Genomic DNA, 21,415 nt, shown 5'->3' on the forward strand with positions numbered 1-21,415 from the left:
ATGTATTTTTTGGTTTGACACTTTAACTCTTCTTATCCACTCTAGGAGATGCTGAACGAGTTAGAGAAACGTAAAACAAAAAAACATAAAAATTTATAGGGATTAGGGAAACGGAATAAATCCGTAAAAAACTAAAAAATGCTTTTAGCATACGACGCGTGGCGCCACCATACGACATGTGACGCGCTTAGCTTTGGATGTTTCTGTTTAGTGTTTACCCTGATTTTCCCAACCCATACACATCAGCCTAATGGCGTGACGTAGTTTCTAGTTTGTGTTGGCTGAATTTCCATATTTTGCTTGCTTGGTATTAAAATATTTGTTGAAGAACTATGGCAGTTTCAGACATTAAAGAGTTTTCTAAGCCCATTAGAAAAGGAATTGTCGATAGGGGATGGTTAGCTGATGCAGTCAGTGTACATGAAAACGATTTATTGCTTGATTTTGCATGGGGAATGCAATTGCCTGATACTGCACTTCTCAATTCTACCGTCCACATTGAAACACTTGGTGAAGTCCAAATTCCTGTATCTCTACAGGTAAGGATGTTTTATTAAAGTTAAATTCACATGTACACTCTTTATTGTTATACAAACTTAATCATTATTCAAATCTTTCTAATGTAGGATATTGACAAACTAAAAACAGTTTCCGGGGAGTTATCTTATGGAAGAGGATGCAGCATTCCTCTCGAAAACTCTTTAAGATTAGCAAAGGAGATAACATTGCCGAAAGTGCTCTTTTCAACACATGAGAGTTATGACATCTGGTCAATTGTTGGATGCCATCTACAGCTACCTGTTGATGTTATAGATGTAGAAATCAAGCTGACTAAATTATTGTTATATGAAGCTGGCGGCCATTACAAAGAAATAGTCTGTGATCCCAAACATTGTGGTATATTTACAGTTTATCATAGTTAATGCATTTTTAATTGGTAGTTATTCTATTTTCTTCAAAGGAACTTTTGGTACGGTGATTCTTCAATTACCTGTTGAAGGAGGTCATGAAGGTGGAGGTTCCAAGGTGGAATATAATGGAAGAAGAAAAGTTATAGAGACCCATCAAAGAAGCGATGAGCGTTTCTACCTCTTGTCCTTCTACAACTGCTGCGAGCATTCCGTGGAGCCCGTCACACAAGGCTCCATATTAAGACTTGTTTTCAACCTCATTTGGAAAAACCCGAAGACTGAAATACCCCATAACTTCCCCCTTTTTCTACATGGCTTGAATGAGATTCAAGAAGTTTTGAAGCACTGGATTCCGAATAGCACCTTTAATAGAAACCTGATGGACGATTCACTCCAGATTCCATCAAAAATTGAGCTCGATGACTCTGCTAATAATTGTTTACGTCACGAAGAGGAACCCTATCTGTCACTGTACTCTGAAAAAACATTGATGCAAGATGTCTTCTTTTTCGTGTTGGAGGAACAGTATGGCGAAAAAGACGTTCCGTTTCATCGTCTTCGAGGAAACGACTTCATTTTGGCGCAACTACTTCTCAATTGTCCGTTTATCGACGTGCATATTGCAACAGTAACCCACAAGCGTTTTCGATTGCTGGACAAAATCAAATCAAACGATGGGTCGAATAGTGTTGCCAAAACAGATCGTCTAATTGCAGTTTCAAGTTGGAAGGATTCTGAAAATATTTCAACAGACTACAACATCAAGTTAAACCCGGACCATCAGTGTGTTGGACCCATTCGGAATCTCTTGACATTAGACAAACCGGACAGACTGGAAGTGATTTTTATCGGAGATGACAAATGCGAAAATCAAATTGAAGAGCAGCATTTCTTTCGTCGTGTTTTAGTCATTTGGCCCAAAGAAGAATCTTTCCGCATCAGCTGTTCCTTTGGATTAAATTCTCTTCTAGACCGGATGGAGATTTCCTTAAATTTAGCCCTTCCTGAATCGATAGATGATGTCCGACAGAATGTCACACGAGATTTGAAAAATGTAATCGCCCTTGGTTCTGCCGATCCTCGAATGTTGTGGGTCAGAGCAGGTATGGAAAAGGGCGAACTCACTTTGAGATTGCTCCGTATGTGTATCCGTTTAGAAGCTCGCGAAGAAGGACTCGCTCTCCTGAAATTGCTCGGATTGGATTTCCCTGAAGACCAAAAAGGAATCGGTAACAATTCCGAGAACTTTGAAGGGATTCAGAACGAACAAGTGGCCCTGGCAATCTCAAAATTTCAGTGTCTATTCGGTAAATATTTATTCCAACTTTTATAATTCACATTTCTTATTTTGTATGTTGTTTAAACTAGGTTGGAGGGATATTGCCGAGCTCATCAAGCGAATGATTTCTCCTCATCGTATTACCCAGCAATTTATCCCCACGGTTTATTTACTGAAATATTTACTGGAAGTTAATTGCACCGAAGGAGCTAAGGAAGTTGGAAATTTAATCGCCTCCTCGTTCGCCAACATCCACCAACATCTCGACACATGCGTTAGCTGCTACATTCGACTTGGTCACGCCGAGAGGCTTCAATCTTTGTTCTCTGACATTTTTCGAGCTCCAGTCATCGACTTTGATGATAATTTTTCCAAGAAGAATTTATTGGAGATACTTATTTCATCTCCTGTCATCTGGGAATTGGCTACATCATCTGAGTTAGGCAAGTCTACATTATCAGTGCTGGCCATGTATCAATTGATCTTGCTACGGGACGAGCCGGCATCAACCCTCAGAAGACAGAACACTACTCCAGGCGAAGCATTTTTACCTGAACTTTTATCGTGCCTGAAGTTTATTGGACGTTTGGAGAGCAATTCCTACCCTGTTGACTCAAAGTACATGTCTACAGTACAACCGTTATTGGATCAACTGGAGATTCAACAACTTTTAGACGTTATGGTCGATCTCCTCAACTCCAACGAGCAGCCGCCTACAATTGGAATCCTTCGTTTTATATCCAAGGTCGTGGTTTCCCGAATGAAGGCAAATCAAGTCCCCGACATGTTACGCCGAGAGTCGATCCTGGAAGCTGTTCAATATTTGAATAGATCAGAAGACAAACTGCTGTTGCGATCTTTCTTGGAGCAAGTCAGTTCGTATGAAATAACGGGATCGTGGGACAATAAATTCAAGTACGAGTTATTCGATGATCTCATCTACTCTTCAGGCATCTGGGATGGATTGGACTCTACTTCCAAGTTGATTGTTTTGGACACTTGCACCACTCTCGTCAGTGTCTGGATCGTTTGTATCTGCCGATTATTGGATTCTTCTAGCCCAGACAAAGGGGAAGTGTCGAATTCGCAAATATTCGAATGTGTCAAGCTCTTCTTTCTTGCCGAGAAGAATCGATTTGGTATGATGACCGACAACGGCACAGTTCTCCAGCATCTTTTATCCAAACTACCGCTTCCTCAACTCATGCAACTCGTACTGGACCTCTATTTGTCCGACTCCGAGTCGCAAACAAACATCAAGCAATTCACGAATTGCTTCGTTTGGTATCGAGATCTGTGCAAGCTTTTTTTCGACCGTGATTTTGTATCGGTCGTGAAGAAAGATGAAGTTGAAAATGTATTCCGGTGTCTTTTGTGGATGGAAGATGACCAGTTGTGGGAGCTGTTTTCAACCAAGGTTTCTATGTTGGCAAAAAAGAGTTGCATACTAACTTTTATGACTTGTATCTTACAGAGTGTCGAGATTCAACAAGGGCTAGTTGACTCGCCATCTGCTTTTGCAGCTTTTGTTCGCATCGCGGAAGGATGGGTTGAACGATCGAAATCCTGGAAGGAGCCGAAATTCACGTGGAAGCAACCGAATGCCGTTGTTAACGGTCATCCCGAGTTGGAAGAATTTTCCCGCTCTCCCCTTAAGAGTATGTCTCAGTACTTTACCACTGTGAAAGAAGCTCGCCTTTTCGCCGACAGTTTGCTGGAAGAATCCAAACATGGATTTAATGTTACTATTACGCCGATCGGTAAGAAATCGGTTCATTGCAGCGTGACTAAAAATCGCAGCTATCACATCAATGTCTATCTGAATATTTTGAAAGCGTATCGTTCATTTAAAGAGAAATTTGACAAATTCATGGAACTTTGGCAAAACCTTAACGATCGCATCCTATCCAATGTTGTAATCAAACCGTCAGTTGTAACCGGTTCAAGTTCGGATGATGATATTTTGATTTTTTCTCCTGCTAAACGTTGCAGACAAGAAATTGATGTTGTTGATTTAAGTGTTTGAGTTTTTCGCAGTTGCGTAAAGAAAACTTGCATTACTATGTTTTTATTGTCATATTGTATAATGTGTGATAAAAATTAAGAATTACAATTTTTGGTAAAAATTTTTTTTAAATCTTATTGTTCCAGTACGCGTATGTGAAATTTGTTGAATCGAATTATAGTCATGTCAAAACAACAATAATTATTTAATAAGGCTTTTACTTTTAGAGGTCCTGCACATGGATGTTGAACCAAAAATTTAAAAAATACCAATGCATGACGCATATAAAAGAATATTTTAATTAGTTATCTCTGTACATCTCGCTATATCTACAATCTAGTCACGATAATATTTACAAGAAAGCATATTTTTGTTAAACAATGTGGGAAACCTCAGTAATAACAACACACAGTAACTTTTCTGTAAAAAAAATCGTACACGTGTCAAAGCTGAATAATTGCTTATGCAAATAGGGGAATAAGAAAAAAGAACATTTTCCTGTGGAAAGTTCAAAGTTTACACACCATGACTACAAATACGAGTCTTGCAAAATTGTGCAAAAACCAACATGCGTGAAATAGTCGCCATTTTGAATATTAAGCAACCACTGGGAGCGCTGATGATAGTGATCCTCCCGGACATTGCCGAATTACAGCAGCCATTGAACTGTTGAAGTTCGATTTTTGCTCGCTTCCAAGTATTTCTTGTGATCGTTGGTAAGAAACTGAAAAGGCATTTTCTTCTGCTTTTTGTGTTGTAAAATTTTAACGTGAAGTTATTTGGTTTTAGGATTAAACAGGTAATAATAATGTACAATGATCCTTTCTAGCACAGTTCACCTAAATTGACCCACATTTCTTATCCAAGCTTTCAGTGTTTAAGAATTAATAAAGATGGATGGTTTACAGCAAAATGATGAACAAGCAAAACAGAAAGAAACTCCAAATTGTGAAGTTAGGAAAAGTACTAGAGTGAGAACAACTAGACCACAGTCAACAGGATATGCAGCCCTTGAAGAAATTTTGAATAAGGAGGATGAAGCCGAAGCTGAAAAAATATCAACAACTTCTGCTACTCCAAAGGTCACATTAAAAAGACGACCCTACAAACCAAGAGAACCTAAACAAACAGCAAGAAGAAGCACTGGAGGTATGGCACCAAGGAAGATTGTGGAACCAAGAGTACCTAAACTAACAGCAAGAAAAAGCTGTGGAGGTATGGTACCGAGGAAGATCGTGGAACCGGAGGGAAACCATTCCAGTAAGAAAAAAACAATTCCTGTTTGTAAATTCCCTTCGGCTGTTGGTGGTAATCCTCATGCTAAGAGACCTAAGTTGTTGAATGCTGATGGTGAGTTGAGTCAATCTTATTTATGAATTAAAAACACTTTATACTTAGTATGTGTAGTTTAATTTTATTTGAGTGATATTTTTTGAATAATGTTAAAGAAACTTCATTCATCGTTACTTCTAATCTTTCTACATTTTTTTGATTATTTGTTTTTACTTGTAGAAAAAGAAAACCAAGAGCTCTGTATTGGCATTGACCTAGGCACCAGCTTCTCATGTGTAGGAGTTTACCACAATGGAAAAGTGGAAATAGTTGCAAATGAGCACAATCATCGTATTACTCCATCTTGCTTGAGTTTCAATAATGGAGCGACATTTGTCGGGGAGGTGGCAAAAAATCTTATGGACACAAATCCATTAAGCACAATTTTTGGTATTAATTTCTATCTCTATTTATTTGTTACAAAAATTCTCATTTTATTATATTAGATGCAAAGCGCCTTATTGGTCGTCGGTTTTCCGATTCAACCTTGCCTAATGATCAGAAGTACTGGCCGTTTAAAGTTGTGCAGAGTGCTGAAGGTCAAGCAAATGTACAGTTCGACCTCAATGGCACGTGCACAACGTACACGCCTGGCACCGTCACAACCATAATACTTGAAAAGATGAAAGAAACTGCAGAAGCTTACTTAGGTGAAAAGGTAACGAATGCAGTTATTGCTGTTCCTGCGCATTTCACCGACTTCCAACGCCAAGCAATCAAGAACGCGGGGATTTCTGCTGGTCTGAATGTCCTGCGAGTCCAGAATGAAACATCAGCCGCAGCTATGGCATATGGTAAATATTATTTGTTTAGAAGTACGTGTAGATAAATATTGATCTTCTTTTATTTTTTTGTTAAGGTCTCGAGAAAAAATTTGCGGAAGTAAAAAATGTGTTGATCTACGACCTTGGTGGTGGTTTCCTCGATGTTTCAGTCATCTCCATCAAAGGTGGAATATTTCAGGTAGAGGGGACAGCCAACGATTCTCATTTGGGTGGCGAAGATTTTGACATTCAGTTGGTTGACGATCTTGCCAAAAAACTCAAGAAGGAACAAGGCAAAGATTTATCGTCTAACCGACACGCAATGCGCCGACTTCGAACTGCCTGCGAGGGAGCTAAACGGACGCTTTCTCATTTGACTGAAGCGACCATTGAAATCCTCTCGCTCTGCGAAGGCTTCGATTTCTACGCCCCCGTTACTAGATCCTATTTTGAAACATTGTGTTTTGATCTCTTTCACCGAACTTTGGAACCTGTAGAAAAGGCTCTCATTGACGCAAAAATGGACAAGAAAGAAATCAGTGAAATTGTTCTAGTAGGCGGATCTACACGCATACCTAAGCTTCAGGAACTGTTACAGCAATTCTTCGACGGCAAGGAGTTGAATAAATCCCTTCATCATGGCGAAGCTGTCGCTTGTGGAGCTGCAGCCCAAGCTGCTCTTCTTTCTGGATATAGTTTGGAAGCTGCAAAGGATTTCCATCTTTTTGAAGCCAGCTCTCATTCTTTTGGGATTGAAATCGTTGAGGGAGTGATGTCCACTTTTATTGAACGCAACAGCAGGATTCCAGCGAAGCAAACTAAGATTTTCACCACAAAAATTCAGAACCAATCCAGCGTTCTTATTCAGGTGTACGAAGGAGAAGGTGCCATGACACGTGAAAATAGCCTTTTGGGAAAATTTATTTTATCTGGAATTTATCCTGCTAAACGTGGTCTACCAAGGATCGAAATTACCTTTGAAATTGACGCCAACGGTATGTTAACCGTGACTGCTGCGGATAAATCAACTGAAGGCCGTGAAAACAAAATTTCTCAATCAATTAATGGTGGAGTTAATCGTGTGATGGAAGGCAAAATTTCGGATGCCGGAAAAATGAAACTGGTCCTGTGCGAAAACCACCCGCCATTGCCAACTCAAATCCTCAGTCAAAAGTCATCATCATCATCGACTGGAGCTTCAAGGACTGATCCCATTTTAATTGATTGATTTTTTAAAATCTGTTTATTAGTTGTTTTTTTTTCTAGTTTTGAACATTTGGTATTAACAAAGAAATTTCCCAATTTTAATTAACGGAATGTTAACGTCACTGAAAGTCAAAATGTTAATGCAGTTTTTGCATCTTTCTTGCCTTTATCCGTAACATTTATGCTTTCTATAGTGTGTTTGTCCAACGTTGAAATCGAACCGTCAGTTGTTGACTTAAGTGTTTGAGTTTTTCGCAGTTGCGTTAAGAAAACTAATTGCATTACTATGTGCTGATTTTCAAATGGTATATTTTGTGATGTCAATTAAGAATAACAATTTTTGGTAAAATACAAAAACAATGTTTCCTTTTAAAATCTGATTTGTTTCGGAACTAATATTAAGTGAAATTTGTTAAATGGCCTGGATAATATTTTCAAGGGAAAGAACATTTTTTTTTTGTAAAAAAATCTGGGAAACCATAGTAATGGATGTCCGACGTACGGGCCCTGTCATAGTAATTTAGTATGAAGATCACTGTACTTGTCTGTAAAGAAAAATTTCGTACACGTGCTTATTAGAGCTGTAACAACTAACGAAGAGGTTACCGATGCAAATGGGGAAATAAAAAGAGAAGATTTTCTTGTCAAAAGTTTACCATAAGTTAATCGTGTGATGGAAGGCAACATTTTGGACGCCGATAAAATGAAGCTGGTGCTGTACGAAAACAACCCGCCATTACCGACCCAAATCCTCATTCAAAATTCAGTATCAGCCTCATCAAATGGAGCACGACTTCCCAGGAATGAGGAATGATCTAATTTTCATTGATTGATTTTGTTTTTTCAGTTTTATCTCTAGTTTTTAACACTTGGTATTAACAAATAAATTTTCCAATTTTGCTTAATGTTGTTGTTTACGGAAAAAAAAAACAGAAAGTAGAAATGTAGTTTTCGCGCCTTGTAATTAAATTTCTAGCGTTCCCGTTCCGCCATCTAGTGTTTTTACAAAGAATTTGGTTTTTCCGGTACTGCAGACGACGTTGTTGAAAATCGGTTTTGAAAAGGGACACATGTGACGATTGCTCGAACATTTTCTCATTCCTTAGAAGAAGGTGTTTATAGTTTGTCCCAACCTTCTGTAAATAACAGCTAGACTTTTTGATTTTACTTCTGAGTAGAGCATATTTAAGACATTTTCAGAATGGAAGGACACGGTAATCTTCCGCCACAATTGTCAGCTGAAGCTGAGCAATTGATTCTTGCAGTGGACGTTGCTCTGTCCCCAATAGCCACAGCTGATGCCAGAAATCAAGCATACAATCTTTGCGAGAGATTTAAAGAAGAATCTCCACTATGTGCAGCTGTTGGTGTGCAACTTGCCGGATCTACAAAAAATCCAACTGTGAGACATTTTGGTTTGCAGCTTGTTGAGCACTGCATCAAATTTAGGTGGAAAGATATGCATCCCCAGGAGAAACTATCGATTAAAGTATTATTATTTTGCTTTCCAAGGATTCAATCATTAACTATTCTCTTTCTGTAGAACGCTGTGTGGAATCTGATGGGAAGTGGCACTGACATGAATGATCCTACTTACATCAAAGACGGGATAGCAAGATTGGTGGTAGAAATGGTAAAACGAGAGTGGCCTCAACAGTGGCCCACCTTTCTTCAAGAGCTGACAGACTTGGCTCAAGTTGGAAAAGAATACCAAATAGAGGTAAATCAACGGTTATGTTACTTATTTTTCATCAAAAAGGAATTTTAAATGGTTTTTGTTTTTAGTTGGTCCTTCTTGTACTTCTTCGCCTAGCAGAAGATGTGGCCGTTTTTCAGTCGGTAGATGCCGTTCGACGCAGAGATCTTCAACAGGGACTGACGGCTAACATGTCGGATATGTTTGAGTTTCTTTCCCGACTGTTGCGAGCTCAAGTCACAGCCTACCACGATTTCAAGTTATCTGGAGCCCCCGCAGCACAATTTCATTGTCGACTGGCTCTATCCGTTATTGCCGTTTATCAAGCTCATGTCGAATGGGTTTCCATTAATCACATCATGGCACATGACGGACAATTGTTGGTCTTGCTCTGCACTTTGCTTTCCGAAGAAAAGTTCCGTTTGTCGGCAGCTGAATGTCTCCTCCAGGTAAAGAGAAAATGAAACATTTTCATGGTTGGATTTAATTGATTTATCTCTTTTTTCACTGAACAGATTGTCAGTCGAAAAGGTCCTGCTAAAGAGAGAACTCCTTTACTGATTCTTTTCAGTCACGGAGCTATAGCGTCAATGTTGGAGGCAGCTGAGTTGGCTTCATCACAGCCTTTGACAGAAGCCAATTACAATTTCCTGAAGCGACTAACTGAAGTTTTGGTCGGAATGGGAACTCAGTTATGCGGACTGTACGGCAAGGAACCCGATGTGACCAAACCGGAAACGTTTGCCATGTATCTCCAAGCTGTCCTGGCTCTGACGCGTCATCCCAGTTTGAGCATCAACCAAACAACTGCTTCCTTGTGGGTCGCTCTCTTCAAACACGAACGCTTGAATCCTCAGCCTGAATTACTGGCCGTTATTGAGCCCTGGATTGGAGTTGTAGCTCGCAAGTTTGTCAAAACGCCCGCGTGTGCCTACGATGGAATGGATTTTGACTCGGATGAAGAGTTTACTTCATTTCATCAACGTCTACGTGCCGATCTTGTCGAGGCCGTCCGCCTTGCCACTGTTTTGGCACCTTCTGTGACCTTCTGCTACGCCCAGCAATGGCTGCTCAGTCAACTAGACAACCCCAATTCAGTTCTCTCTGAATGGGAAGCATTATCCTTGTTTCTGGATGCAGTGGCCTGTAAGGCTAAAGAGGCGCCATCCGGCCCGCAACTACTGGAACGCTGCCTAGTCTATCAATCCACCGATCCTGCTATTCTATCGGAGCTGTTGTCCTGCATCTCAGCCCTTTTTGTTTACGTTCACCACGACCCCCAACGGCTGCTCCAACCTGTTCTTGACCGCATCTTTTCTTCGGTTCTCTTCAGCGGCCCTGGCCAGTCCAAGGATAACCGTACCAAGATTGTCCGCAACGTTCGACGACACGCCTGTTCTCTGATGGTCAAAATCAGTATGCAACATCCCGGGCTTCTCGCCCAGCAATTCGACTATGTCAAATCGAGTGTCGAGCGCCTCAGCAAGACCCAGGACGACTCTCAACTGAGCCGGATGGAAGTGGTTACCTTGCAGGAAGCTCTACTCATCATCTCGAACCAATTCACCAACTTCCAGATGCAGTGCGACTTGATTGGCGAAGTTATTAGACCGGCAGTTGAGCAGTGGACTGCCATGAGTCCGGCTTTTAATTCCGCCCAAGAATTCATGTCTTTTATCGGACTAGACCGACCACCAGTGGAGCCCTCAGCTGAAGATGTTCATGGACGCAATCGATCGGAGCTATTAGCCAGCGCCTCAGTGTTTTGGGCTGTTCTCAAGCGTTGCAAAACATCGACCGATCCATTGAAGGGTCATCCCGCTGCCCAGCACCTGGCGCCTCTTCTGTTCCACACTTTCCGACTGGCCAGAGTTCTCCATCAACTTTGGGAACCGGAAGCGCAAAAGCTTCTTTCTCCCGGTTTCGCCAAAGCTTATGATTTGCTTGAAAGCGAAATAGTTAGCATCTTGGCTCAAGGAGGAATGTCTCAGTCGGGCATGCCGGCCTGCATTTCGCAGCTGAACGGTAACGTTCAGAAACAGCAGACACCGTTGGAGCGGGTGCAGAGCTTCCTCGTCCAGATCCACAACAACGTCTTCATCATGCTAGGATCGTTTGGAGAGACCCTAGGCGAACAGTTTTATGCAACTCCGGGATTAGCTGTCGCTGTGGCCGGCACTACCTGCGGCCAGGGAATGGAATACATTCCGGACTGTAGATTGCGCACGGTTGTCAAAGTCTTTTGTCGACCGTTCATCAACTCCTGTCCAGCCCAACTGTACCAGCCAGTCTTACTGCCGTTCTTAGCTTATTTTTTGCCGGCCATGTTACAGCGCCTGTCCGGCCGCTGGCAGCAAACGATGCAGCAACAACGCGACGAGAACCAGGCAAACTTGCAAGAAATTCTTTGTGACGTGGTTGTCCGCCTGGCCACTCGAGACTACATTGAATTACTCAGATCCGTCACTTTGTCCATTTCCAGTCAGTTTCCAGGAGAAGAAAATGAAGAAATGATGGATGCCGAGGTTCCTTCGTCAGGTGGTCAAATGGTGGCCAGCGTCAGCGAGTTGGGCAAGATGGTTTTAGCTGAACCGAGTTTGTGCGGTCATTTACTGCAGTTTCTTTTGAGCTCCTTGTGGTGGCCCGATTCGGGCAATTCACTCAAAGCGACCAACATTCTGGAATCGATTGTCAAATACTGGGCTGGCCTTATACCCAGGAATTCGTCGCTTTTCCCTAATAGCGAAGTGGCCTCCCTGTGTCTGTCTCATCTACTCAACGGAATCCAGCTGCTCGGGCAACACGACTCGAATCTCAGCTCCTTGATCCATCTGGGAGTCTTAATGTACGACACTTTCTTGCCCATTTATCCTGCCGTCATGTCGGAATTGATGATGCGCAATGCTGGATGCAGTCGAGAGGACGCTGATCAGTACCAGGACAAAGCTGCTTCATTGGCCGCTGCCGGTGGACAAAAAATCAACCAGAAGATGGAACGATCCAAACGGGAACTTTTCCGTAAAATGACTAGCCAGGTAACTCAACATTTTATTAGATTTTGACAGTTGTGTTAACATTTTGTAAACTCTTGATTGCAGATTGTCGGACAGCATTTGGCCGATTTATTCCGCAAGCCGGTGCAACTACCCAACCTTCCGAAAATGGGTTCACTAAAACCTCAACCTAAACGAGATACGGTGGATTTAGCAGATGTTGGACTCGCTGATTTGTTTATCCAGGAATGAAATACAAAAAGGTTTGGGGACTGATGATAATATTTTGAAATGTATTTTTTTATTTATTTGGGGTATAATAAGTGAGTTGAGAGAGAAAGGGCAAATGAAAGCACGACTTATTGCATTATACACAGTAGGTTGAACTCGTTACGTTTAGGTGTCTGTGTACAGACCGTCAATTAAAAAGTCAACTCGCTTGTACTGACGACGTTCCCACACGTCCCGGAGTCGCCAGTATGTCACTGAAGCGAGAATGAGTACCATAGCTATACCGAGGGACAAGCCAACAATCAGAGCTGTGTAGTCTGGTTGTGATGACACTTCATCTTCAGTGCTCTGAGTTTCTGAAGCCAACGGCTTGGATTTGAATGTAGCATTTGTGGTCGTTTTGGTGATGTTGACATGTTCTACAGGTGGAGGTTCTGCTCCTTTTCTGGGTTTGACCGGTTCCTTGTTGATTCCTTTTTTGGGGACACTGTTTCGTTTGGTACCATCGCCCTGAGCAGGTTGATTCAAGTGATCTAAAGTGACATTCAGCAATGATGTCCCACTTCCAGGGAGATTCAATGAGGTATCAATCTTGGGAAGGGGAGGAACAATATTTTCAGTCGAAATGGTTGTGTTTGGGGTTGGTTCTATTGGCACAGAAAGTTCTGTCATAGGAATGGTTGTAGAGGAAACAGCTGTTTCATTCACAGCTCCTGTTGAGATAGCCACAACGTGCAGTAGCAGCACGACCCCAATTCTTCGTTCCATTTTCCTGTGAAATATCTAAAATAAGTCGGAACATCTTGATTAGTCAAGTGTAAACTTTTTTCTGGCCTCAGAGATCTCGAGAAATTCTCAAACAACAATAAGGAAAAGACTAAGCTTACCAACAACTATAGAATTCTAAAGTCCATTTGAAACGTCGCAGTTACATCGGTTTCTGTTTCTTGCTGACCCTGCAATACGAGAAGCAGGAAGAACGTTTGATTAAGTCGAAATGTGTGTTGACTGATTAACCGCTCGGATGTCAACTTTCTAATTCCCCGATACTTTCGAACTCTCTCCCAGATGGTGTGTGAAAAAGATATATTTTCTCCCGCTAGATGGCATCGTCGACACAATAACAAATACGACAATTTGATAACAGACCGGCTAAGAAAATGTCAGAATCAAACAAGGATCTCAAAGACTTTGATTGGAAACTCAAGGTATTTGTTTAATAATTAACACAACACATTCATCTCCTATTCACTTTTTTAATGTCAAAACACAGTTAGCATTGGAGAGTAACAAAGTGAGCGCACTTAATACGCCGATCGTCGAATTAACATTACACACAAACAGTGACTCGTGTTCTGTGGAAATGGACTCCCTTGGTCTCGACAACTTAATTGGCAAGATTAAAGAAGCCCTTTCGAAAACTACAAATCAAGTCTCCAATTGATCTACTATCACTGTTCTAATAAATCTAACAAGTCACCTAATGAGTCTGTATAAAAATCTGGTATCAGAAGATGTTGTTCATTGTTTTTGTACTGTTCAAGTTGTTTCAGGCTTGTAACACCAGTTAAGACCAGAAGAGTTGTCATTTGGCAGTTCTTTCCAAAACTTATGTCTGTATTGCATCTGTAAAAAAGTTGCATTATGAGTCATGTGAAGTGTTCATCTTAATCTCTGCTTACCGATCTCCAATCATCAAAGTCCTCTTTGGGTCAATCTTGCACTTCTTTGAAATGGCCTCAAACATTGCAACTGATGGCTTCCCAAATACTTTGGCAGTTCTTAGTGAAGCTGTTTCAACGGCTCTAACCATAACCCCAGTTCCAGGAACAACTAGTGGAATTTCCATTGGAAAGGTTTCATCTGCATTTGAAGCTAGGAAGAGACAGTCTGGGTTGGCTAGATGGTTGGCTGCTTTGAGTATTTTAGGGTAACTTAAGTGTTCATCAAATCCTATCACAACAGCTCCAACATCCTCTTCCATTTCAATTTTTCCATTGACATAATACTGCATCTCAGTTGGCATAACATCTGGCTGTGAGGAAGAATTTTTAATAAAAAGTATTTATGAATTATAAACAAGGTTTATCACCCCAATCTGAGTGTGTTTTATTCCATGGTTTTCCAGTTCTTCGGCAAAGCCTTTGCTACCAATTAGATAGACTGTTTGCTTAAAGTCAATAGATTGTAGGTATGATGCAACTAGATAACCCGATGTAGCAATTTCATTCTATAATGGGAAAATGGTCAGTTTATCATGAATCAATTGGTTTGAGTAATGTTTACTTCTTCTGCATTAAATCCTAGTTTTGTCAACTTTTCAAGATATTGAGATCTTGTTTTGGTGCTGTTATTTGTAACGTAAAATATTTGTTTGCCGGACTCTTTCAAATAATTGACCGTCTCAATTGCGCGATTTATAATTTTACTTCCAGCCCATAGCACGCCTGAATAAGTGAACCAAATTATTAAGGAAATGATTGCGGTGCTAACTGTTTTGCTTTTTACCATCGCAGTCAAAGAGAACCGTGTCGAAAGAATTGACAAAAGATCGCACAATATCTTTTGACAGCTTGACGGCAGCCATTCTTATCTCTTGTTGTTATTGACAATTTCAGGGTAAAATGCGTGAATGGGAATTACGGGATGGTAAAATGCGGGAAATTGTAATTTCATCATTGATGAGACGCAGGTTAAAATCGTATTGTGAAGTTTTTAATCGAGGTTTAAAGCTATTCAACAATTTCGCGTTTTCCAGATTGCTGTAGAGATTCAACGAAAAGAAAAAATAATCTCATTTTTCTTTACTTTGTTGTGTGATTTCAATTTCTCGCGCGGTTGTTCGCGACTTCGCGTTGCCACCCCAACTCGAGCTAAAACGTAAATAAAAATAAAATGTAATTCATAGTTCATTCTGCTGCTTTTAATAATTTTTATAATATTTTGTCTAAATTGGAGTCTTCAAATATAAAGTAGCTTAGTCAAATTAATATTCTATATTATAAATAGGGCATCATCTAGTTTTCCGGAGGACCGGAAACTCGCCGGGAGAGGGAACCTACTCGATGACAGGGATGACGACCACGTTTGAAATCACTTGAACATTTGTATTCAGCCGCTGAAGATCTACTGCAACCTAAGGTAAAGTATTGTTTAATCTGAGTTTTTCTTACAATTTTGTATTCTTATTAAAGTTGAGTTGATGAACATTGAAGTTTTCTGAAAGCTAAACTATTCGTGTTTTCTATGTAGTCGGATTCATTTTCGTTGCTGTACTGCTTTCTCATGGGTCTTAAACGTGGTGAGTAGATAGCTGTGTTTTTGCTGTTATATTTTCATGATGATAATTTGAGTCTCGTTCGTATGAATTTGACAAGGTCAATTTATTGATTCCAAAATTTAACTACCACTGATTTAATCTGACAATGTAAATATATCTTAGTGATATGCAAAGCTAATTTATTGTTTTTCATAGATAGATCAAGCATGGGTGGTGAAAACTTTCCTCGTCAAGATTTGGTCTTACGTTGAGGTAAATTTACTTACATACTCTAAACCTCTACATGAATGTGATGGAAACAACTTATCCACTCTGAGGTGAAATGATGCATCACCTAATTCATCCTTACCTACATTCTCTGAAGCATCCCTTAATTTAAAAGTCATTTTATCTTCCATCGTGAATCTCATAATTTTTTTACTCGTAGGTTGTTCATCTAGTCCATATGTGTACTAAGGAGAATTCACTTGAAAGGTGTGTATAGGTCTTTTCACATTCCTTTTTGTCATTAATGTTATGATGATTTGTTATCCCTGTCATACAAAATCTTGGTGATAGTTTAACAATGGTAACTTAAAAATTCTGAGAACATTGAAAGTATCAATATTCATTTGTTTCATTCCATTCCAATTTGTATTAAAGTTGTTTTTCATCTTCAGGTCTTATTTGGTGGGGAGGCGAGTGTTTCTTCTGTCAGTGGGGCGTCCCGTTTAGGTAATTTTAGTGACGTTATTTAGGATGATGTGCTACGAATGATTATTTATATATACCGCCCCAGTCTGAAGGACAGTGTTGATTGGTTAATTTTCAATGACATCTTAACTTATTTGTAACTTTTAGGTGATTTTTTTTTTAAATTCTAACATAGTTTTTTGTAACAGGATTTCCAATATGTTTATGGGTTCTGCATTCATCATTCACTGTTAGGTAATTGTAAAATTATTCATATTTCTAGTCTTTATTGCCGTTATTGATGATAGCTTACTACGATGCATCCGTTATACGCGATGGCTCTGCAACAAAAACATGAAATCACTTGCCCTCACTGAATCTAAACTTACTAGATATTGTACCAATTAGTGAGGATTTTTCTTAATTATTCTGTTTTATTTTAGGTTGGTTGCCTTTTGGACGATTGAATCTCACGCACTCCTTTCCTCAAGTCATGGACGTGGACATTTTTGCTGGTATGTCGATGAATGAAATTGTAGCAATATGTTTTAGAGCTCTGATGATAATCACAAGCATATGCCTGATGAACCGCAAGGGGTTGATGTTTACAAGGATACTGAGCTCTTTTGTTGCATTTATTTATGTTTTTATATGGCAGCTTGCTATCTATTTCTAAAGCTAGCAATTTTGTGTCTTAGGTGTCGGTGTGCAGTTTTCACGTTCCCTGTTGAATGTTTTCTAATGGTAATTATGGGTATTCGTCATTTAAATTTTATCCCGATCGCCACGCCTCCTTCTTAATCAATGGGAAGGGAGGTGCCAAAATTACGAACGGGGAAATTAATGGTCACGTAGGAAGCAACCGAGATTGAATTGATCTACAGGTTGTGCCTTAAACGGAGACTACAATTGGCTTGAATTTCGGTATAATGTTTTTCGAATTAACTTAAGACTGTTTTTGCTTACAGGTTTCTGCTAAGCTGTAGATTGTCCTGTTACCGAACTATTCGCGTCAATCGGGTATGACATACTTCTCTTTACATTGGTTTTACCTTTATGTTTCAAATGATTTTTCATCTTTCGGGTCTGAATGTATATGGATGACAACTTTTTATTTGCTGATGAAACATCTGTTTGGATTATTGTTTTTCATATTAAGAAGTTTGTTTAACGCAATGCTATTTTCTACAGGTTCACTGCGGTTGGGTCCTTGGCGTTTTGTAGGGGTTTTTTTATCAGGTAATTTGATTTTTAATATGAAGTATTCGATGATATGCAATGATGAGTTGCTTATTGGTCCGTGTTTATGATTCAATGATTTCAAATAATTCAGTAAGCTCTGAGAAATTGCAATGCTAACCGTCAAATTGCCATCGGTCAAGTAGTAACATTTTTTTGTTTTTGTTTCAGGTGTGGATTCCTCTTGGTCCGTTTATAGTCTCGCAGCTCTTGCTACCGTTTGTTTATTGTGATGTGAGTATTGTTTAGGATTCATGTTTTGTTGGTTTTATGATGAAATTCTAACATTTAGAGCATTGGGTTCTGAAGTTCAGTGATTATTGTTATTTCTGAGAGATTTTCGTCAAGTCAGTTTGTGATTGGTAAAGTTGGAGCTTTAATTTTTTTTATTTTTGTAGGTTTTCGCGTTGCACTCTTCGGACTACTTGCTTCATGGTGAGTTTTCTAATTATTTTAATGAGTAAGATTGTCATGATGAAAAAAAACTTTAATGACTTCTGGATGAAGACAAGATCGTCTACAAATCTGATTCTCACTGTTCTACAAAGTAGATATTCTTTAAAACTGAGTTAACATGTGTTTTTTTTTTTATTTTTAGGTTGGATATATAATGGCTTTTGTATACTGAAGAGCATAGCTCATGGGCATTGGTGTCATGTTGAATGATTCATACCAAATAAACAATTTTAAGAAATCATTTTCTGTGCTGTCCTCAATTTCGTAAAACATCAATTACGAGTAAGATTATTTTAAACCGGGAGTTTCATAATCTGTTTTCGAGAAGGTTAATGCGTTGGAAGTAAAGTGTAATAAGAAATGTGAATCTGCTCAAGTTAAACAGCAGTAAATTTAAGATCAAGAATACTAAACACACCCTGGCAATCTACTTTACAGTTAAAAATTCTGAAGGCTTTTCCTGTCAAGAAATACATTTTTATTCTCTGTAGTTACCTTCGTGCGAGGAGGGTTGGAGACGGATATGTAGAATAGGTAATTCCTCAATCCTCAACATGCTGATAAGCTTCGTATTGGTAAGACATTTCTTATGTTCGTTAACCATTTCTCAAATAAAGCTGGAACATATTTGATATTGAAAGCCTTGTACAATGCTTGCTAACCCTGTATTCGTTTACGTTAAAATAATTCTTCTTTAACGGGTTTAGGCAATCCATTAATTTCATTACTTCGAAAAGAAACAATATCAATAATAATGGCATGCATTGAAAATTGCGGTGTATTGGTTCTCCTTTAGTTGCGTTAATGATCGTACAGTCAGCGAATAGTCCCATTTACTTGTCACACTAAAATAACTGATGCGACAATAACAAATCCCAATTGTGCTTATCCAGTAATTCCTTCCAAGTGATCCAATCTTTGTGTTTGATTCTTTCACACCAAGCTAAATGGATTTCTTTTAGGGGATTTGTGTCTCGAAATAGAATATCAATCCCTTTTTTAGAAACTGATGGACAGTGATATAATTTAAAGTACTCGAGATTTCGGAAAGAGTGTTGGTTGGCTGCTCCATGAAGGATTTCATCAGTAAGAGAAGGACAATTCGATAAACGAACATGGGCAAGTGAAGGTGAGGACAAAAGGGCGACTAGATTTTCGGTAGTTACCGATCCGTACAGATCCAGGAACGCGAGTTGATCACTCGCAGGATTTCTTGTTGGCATTTCTTCGCTTTTCGACCAGGTCGTCTTTAATCGTTGGACTGAAACAGTCAGAGATTGCAAGTTAGGACAAGACTCTATGATGGCCTGAATATCTACATCATTAAAGAATCCTTTTAGATTCAATTTCTTCAGTGTAGTTCCAACAGTCTGGAGAAGAGGAGCAACACCTCCATCGAATGTAAGACCTGGAAGGAATGCGTTGTGTTTGATTTCAAGAGTGTTTAGATTCTCAAGTGAACGTAGGCTCAGAATATCAGCGTCAGTCAATCTTCCTTCTCGCCATATAATGTGAACCTTTGTTATGTTAGGACACAGAAGGACAGATAGTTCTAGACTTTGATTTTTATAGATGGTGTTTTCGAGGATGTATAGTGATGACAATGAATATTTGGGCATGTTCAGCCGCTTTTCATCTACAGCTTTTTGAGCTATTTCTGCGAGACATTCGAGAAGGGATGTGTGATACAATACCTGTAACTCGGGTAAATTTGAAAGTGCCAATTGAATCCCTTTAGTTGTTACTTTTGATCCCTCCAGAACTAGTGCACAGATGGATTTGCAATTTCCAACGACGCACAACCCCCGAATTCCATCATCTGACACATCGCTGTATCCGGCATATAGTTTTCTTAACAGTAAAATTTATTTTAGAAAAATAAGCAATTCAAGGTGAAGTAATTTAGTACCTCAATTCTGTGCAGTAGGTTCCAAGAAGCTTCAAGCAATCGTCTCCAGCTCCAGAAAGTGACAGCTCCAAAAATTGAAGCTTTGAAAACTTTGGAATGCAATTCAAAAATTCTCCATAGTATTTGCTATCACTGGAATAACCAAGCACTAACGTCTTCAAGTCCTTAAAATTTTTGAAAAACCGTAAGAATCATTCCGGTTTCTTAAAACATTGATGTGTATTTTCTTAGTTTCTTACCGGAATCTTTGATCCAGCTAATCGGAGCACATTGATATTTCCTCTCCAACATTTAAGATCCAATGTTCGTAGGTGCGGAGTTATCATAAGCTCGACAAATTCTACTTTGTTAATGCTGAAAGAGTATTTGTTTAATTTCTTTTCTCTGAATTCTTTGGCTAGTTCTTCCAACACAACTGTGGCTGAAATTGATGGATTAAAACAAACACTTTACAGGGTAAAACAAAAATGACTAACTTACGCAAATGCTCTAACGGACTGCTCGTGTTTTCCTCTAAATCTGGTGAGCCCATACCGACTTTTTTATGAAAGTAATTTTCATTGTCCAATATAAAATCAACGCAGATTTTCGACAGCGACCTAACACTTTTAACTCGCGGCATTTCAACTGAAATTTCGATTGAGTGTAGGCACAGCGCAACACCAAAGTTCCTTGACAAATTTTTTGGCAGGCTTGACTTAAAAGTACCGTAAGAATAAATGACCGAAAGACTTCTGATGGAATCTTTAAAACGTATAGGTGACTAAGTCACCTTTGTTGTCCTTCAAAAAAAGAAGAGCATTATCAATCCTCGTGGGAGTGTTACACATAGTTCCCCGTTTGCTGGACAAGGTGACGATGCAAGTTCAAGGGTAAACATTGGTAGGGGAAGACTCATATTGATAAATTTAGATTGCTCTAGGGAGATCAGTTTTGACATTGGAAACAATTTGTTTCAAGTTGACATATTGTAACAAAGTTTGGAAATTTTTTTCTTGTTTGTGCTATTAGTGTCTATTTTGTATGTTAACGAAATAATTTTTTACAGACTGGGTGGATGGGCATTGACGCGACATCCGTGTAACAAAGGACAATCTGATTGAAAAATTACATACGAAATATCTCTTTGAGTTCGCGCCCTTCTCGACTGCCAATGTGCCATTCGGGCAAAAAGGTTGTTGAAATTGAATCAATGGAAAAAAATATCATTTAATTTTAAATAATTAATTTTATTTAATCGGCAAGAATTATTACGTTTTTTATATTCATGTAAAATGGTATTTTCTGTTATAAATTTATCATACACCTGTAGATCAGTTTTTCTGTTGTGGCAACGTAGCAAGCCACTTTCAATTTTACTTCAAGCATTTTTTGTGCAAACAAGTGGTTTCTGTCGTCCACGTTTAGTTTTGTTTAGACTCTTAATTTTGAGTGTTTGAAGG

At 39.3% G+C, this 21,415-nt stretch overlaps 6 protein-coding genes and 1 long non-coding RNA gene across 9 annotated transcripts; 4 read left to right on the forward strand and 3 right to left on the reverse strand.

The window, feature by feature from the left end:
• Positions 1-213: 213 nt before the first annotated feature.
• LOC124338193 lies at positions 214-4,318 on the forward strand. 2 transcript variants are annotated; one of them, XM_046792271.1, is made up of 5 exons: positions 214-539; positions 627-897; positions 962-2,218; positions 2,280-3,607; positions 3,665-4,318. In XM_046792271.1, exons 1-5 carry the CDS (start codon positions 333-335, stop codon positions 4,214-4,216), a joined length of 3,615 nt encoding a protein of 1,204 aa, XP_046648227.1. In that variant the 5' UTR covers positions 214-332; the 3' UTR covers positions 4,217-4,318. The 2 variants fall into 2 exon arrangements, with proteins under 2 accessions (XP_046648227.1, XP_046648226.1); XM_046792270.1 differs by having other exon boundaries at positions 215-539; positions 2,280-4,318.
• A 487-nt stretch (positions 4,319-4,805) lies between these two features.
• Positions 4,806-7,868, forward strand: LOC124338213 (heat shock 70 kDa protein II-like). 2 transcript variants are annotated; one of them, XM_046792298.1, is made up of 5 exons: positions 4,806-4,994; positions 5,063-5,545; positions 5,708-5,917; positions 5,974-6,321; positions 6,387-7,868. In XM_046792298.1, exons 2-5 carry the CDS (start codon positions 5,089-5,091, stop codon positions 7,517-7,519), a joined length of 2,148 nt encoding a protein of 715 aa, XP_046648254.1. In that variant the 5' UTR covers positions 4,806-4,994; positions 5,063-5,088; the 3' UTR covers positions 7,520-7,868. The 2 variants fall into 2 exon arrangements, with proteins under 2 accessions (XP_046648254.1, XP_046648253.1); XM_046792297.1 differs by having other exon boundaries at positions 4,807-4,994; positions 5,070-5,545.
• A 673-nt stretch (positions 7,869-8,541) lies between these two features.
• LOC124338196 (exportin-5-like) lies at positions 8,542-12,468 on the forward strand. The gene is made up of 5 exons (XM_046792274.1): positions 8,542-8,986; positions 9,041-9,217; positions 9,283-9,642; positions 9,709-12,228; positions 12,292-12,468. Exons 1-5 carry the CDS (start codon positions 8,699-8,701, stop codon positions 12,436-12,438), a joined length of 3,492 nt encoding a protein of 1,163 aa, XP_046648230.1. The 5' UTR covers positions 8,542-8,698; the 3' UTR covers positions 12,439-12,468.
• Positions 12,460-13,457, reverse strand: LOC124338336. The gene is made up of 2 exons (XM_046792479.1): positions 13,305-13,457; positions 12,460-13,200 (listed from the first exon to the last, which is right to left on the reverse strand). The coding sequence occupies exon 2, from the start codon at positions 13,183-13,185 to the stop codon at positions 12,583-12,585; it is 603 nt and encodes a 200-aa protein (XP_046648435.1). The 5' UTR covers positions 13,186-13,200; positions 13,305-13,457; the 3' UTR covers positions 12,460-12,582.
• Positions 13,458-13,518: 61 nt separating this feature from the next.
• On the forward strand, positions 13,519-13,924 carry LOC124338374. Its single transcript, XR_006917753.1, has 2 exons — positions 13,519-13,625; positions 13,691-13,924. It is a non-coding gene; the product is annotated as an uncharacterized LOC124338374 (long non-coding RNA).
• LOC124338316 (glycerol-3-phosphate phosphatase-like) lies at positions 13,660-15,040 on the reverse strand. The gene is made up of 5 exons (XM_046792452.1): positions 14,926-15,040; positions 14,704-14,864; positions 14,510-14,647; positions 14,100-14,452; positions 13,660-14,043 (listed from the first exon to the last, which is right to left on the reverse strand). Exons 1-5 carry the CDS (start codon positions 15,002-15,004, stop codon positions 13,869-13,871), a joined length of 906 nt encoding a protein of 301 aa, XP_046648408.1. The 5' UTR covers positions 15,005-15,040; the 3' UTR covers positions 13,660-13,868.
• A 3,869-nt stretch (positions 15,041-18,909) lies between these two features.
• On the reverse strand, positions 18,910-20,595 carry LOC124337777. Its single transcript, XM_046791799.1, has 4 exons — positions 20,454-20,595; positions 20,213-20,394; positions 19,974-20,137; positions 18,910-19,915 (listed from the first exon to the last, which is right to left on the reverse strand). Exons 1-4 carry the CDS (start codon positions 20,593-20,595, stop codon positions 18,910-18,912), a joined length of 1,494 nt encoding a protein of 497 aa, XP_046647755.1.
• Positions 20,596-21,415: the final 820 nt, after the last annotated feature.

This window comes from Daphnia pulicaria, chromosome 4 (genome assembly GCF_021234035.1).
Source record: "Daphnia pulicaria isolate SC F1-1A chromosome 4, SC_F0-13Bv2, whole genome shotgun sequence".
Lineage (NCBI taxonomy): Eukaryota > Metazoa > Arthropoda > Branchiopoda > Diplostraca > Daphniidae > Daphnia > Daphnia pulicaria.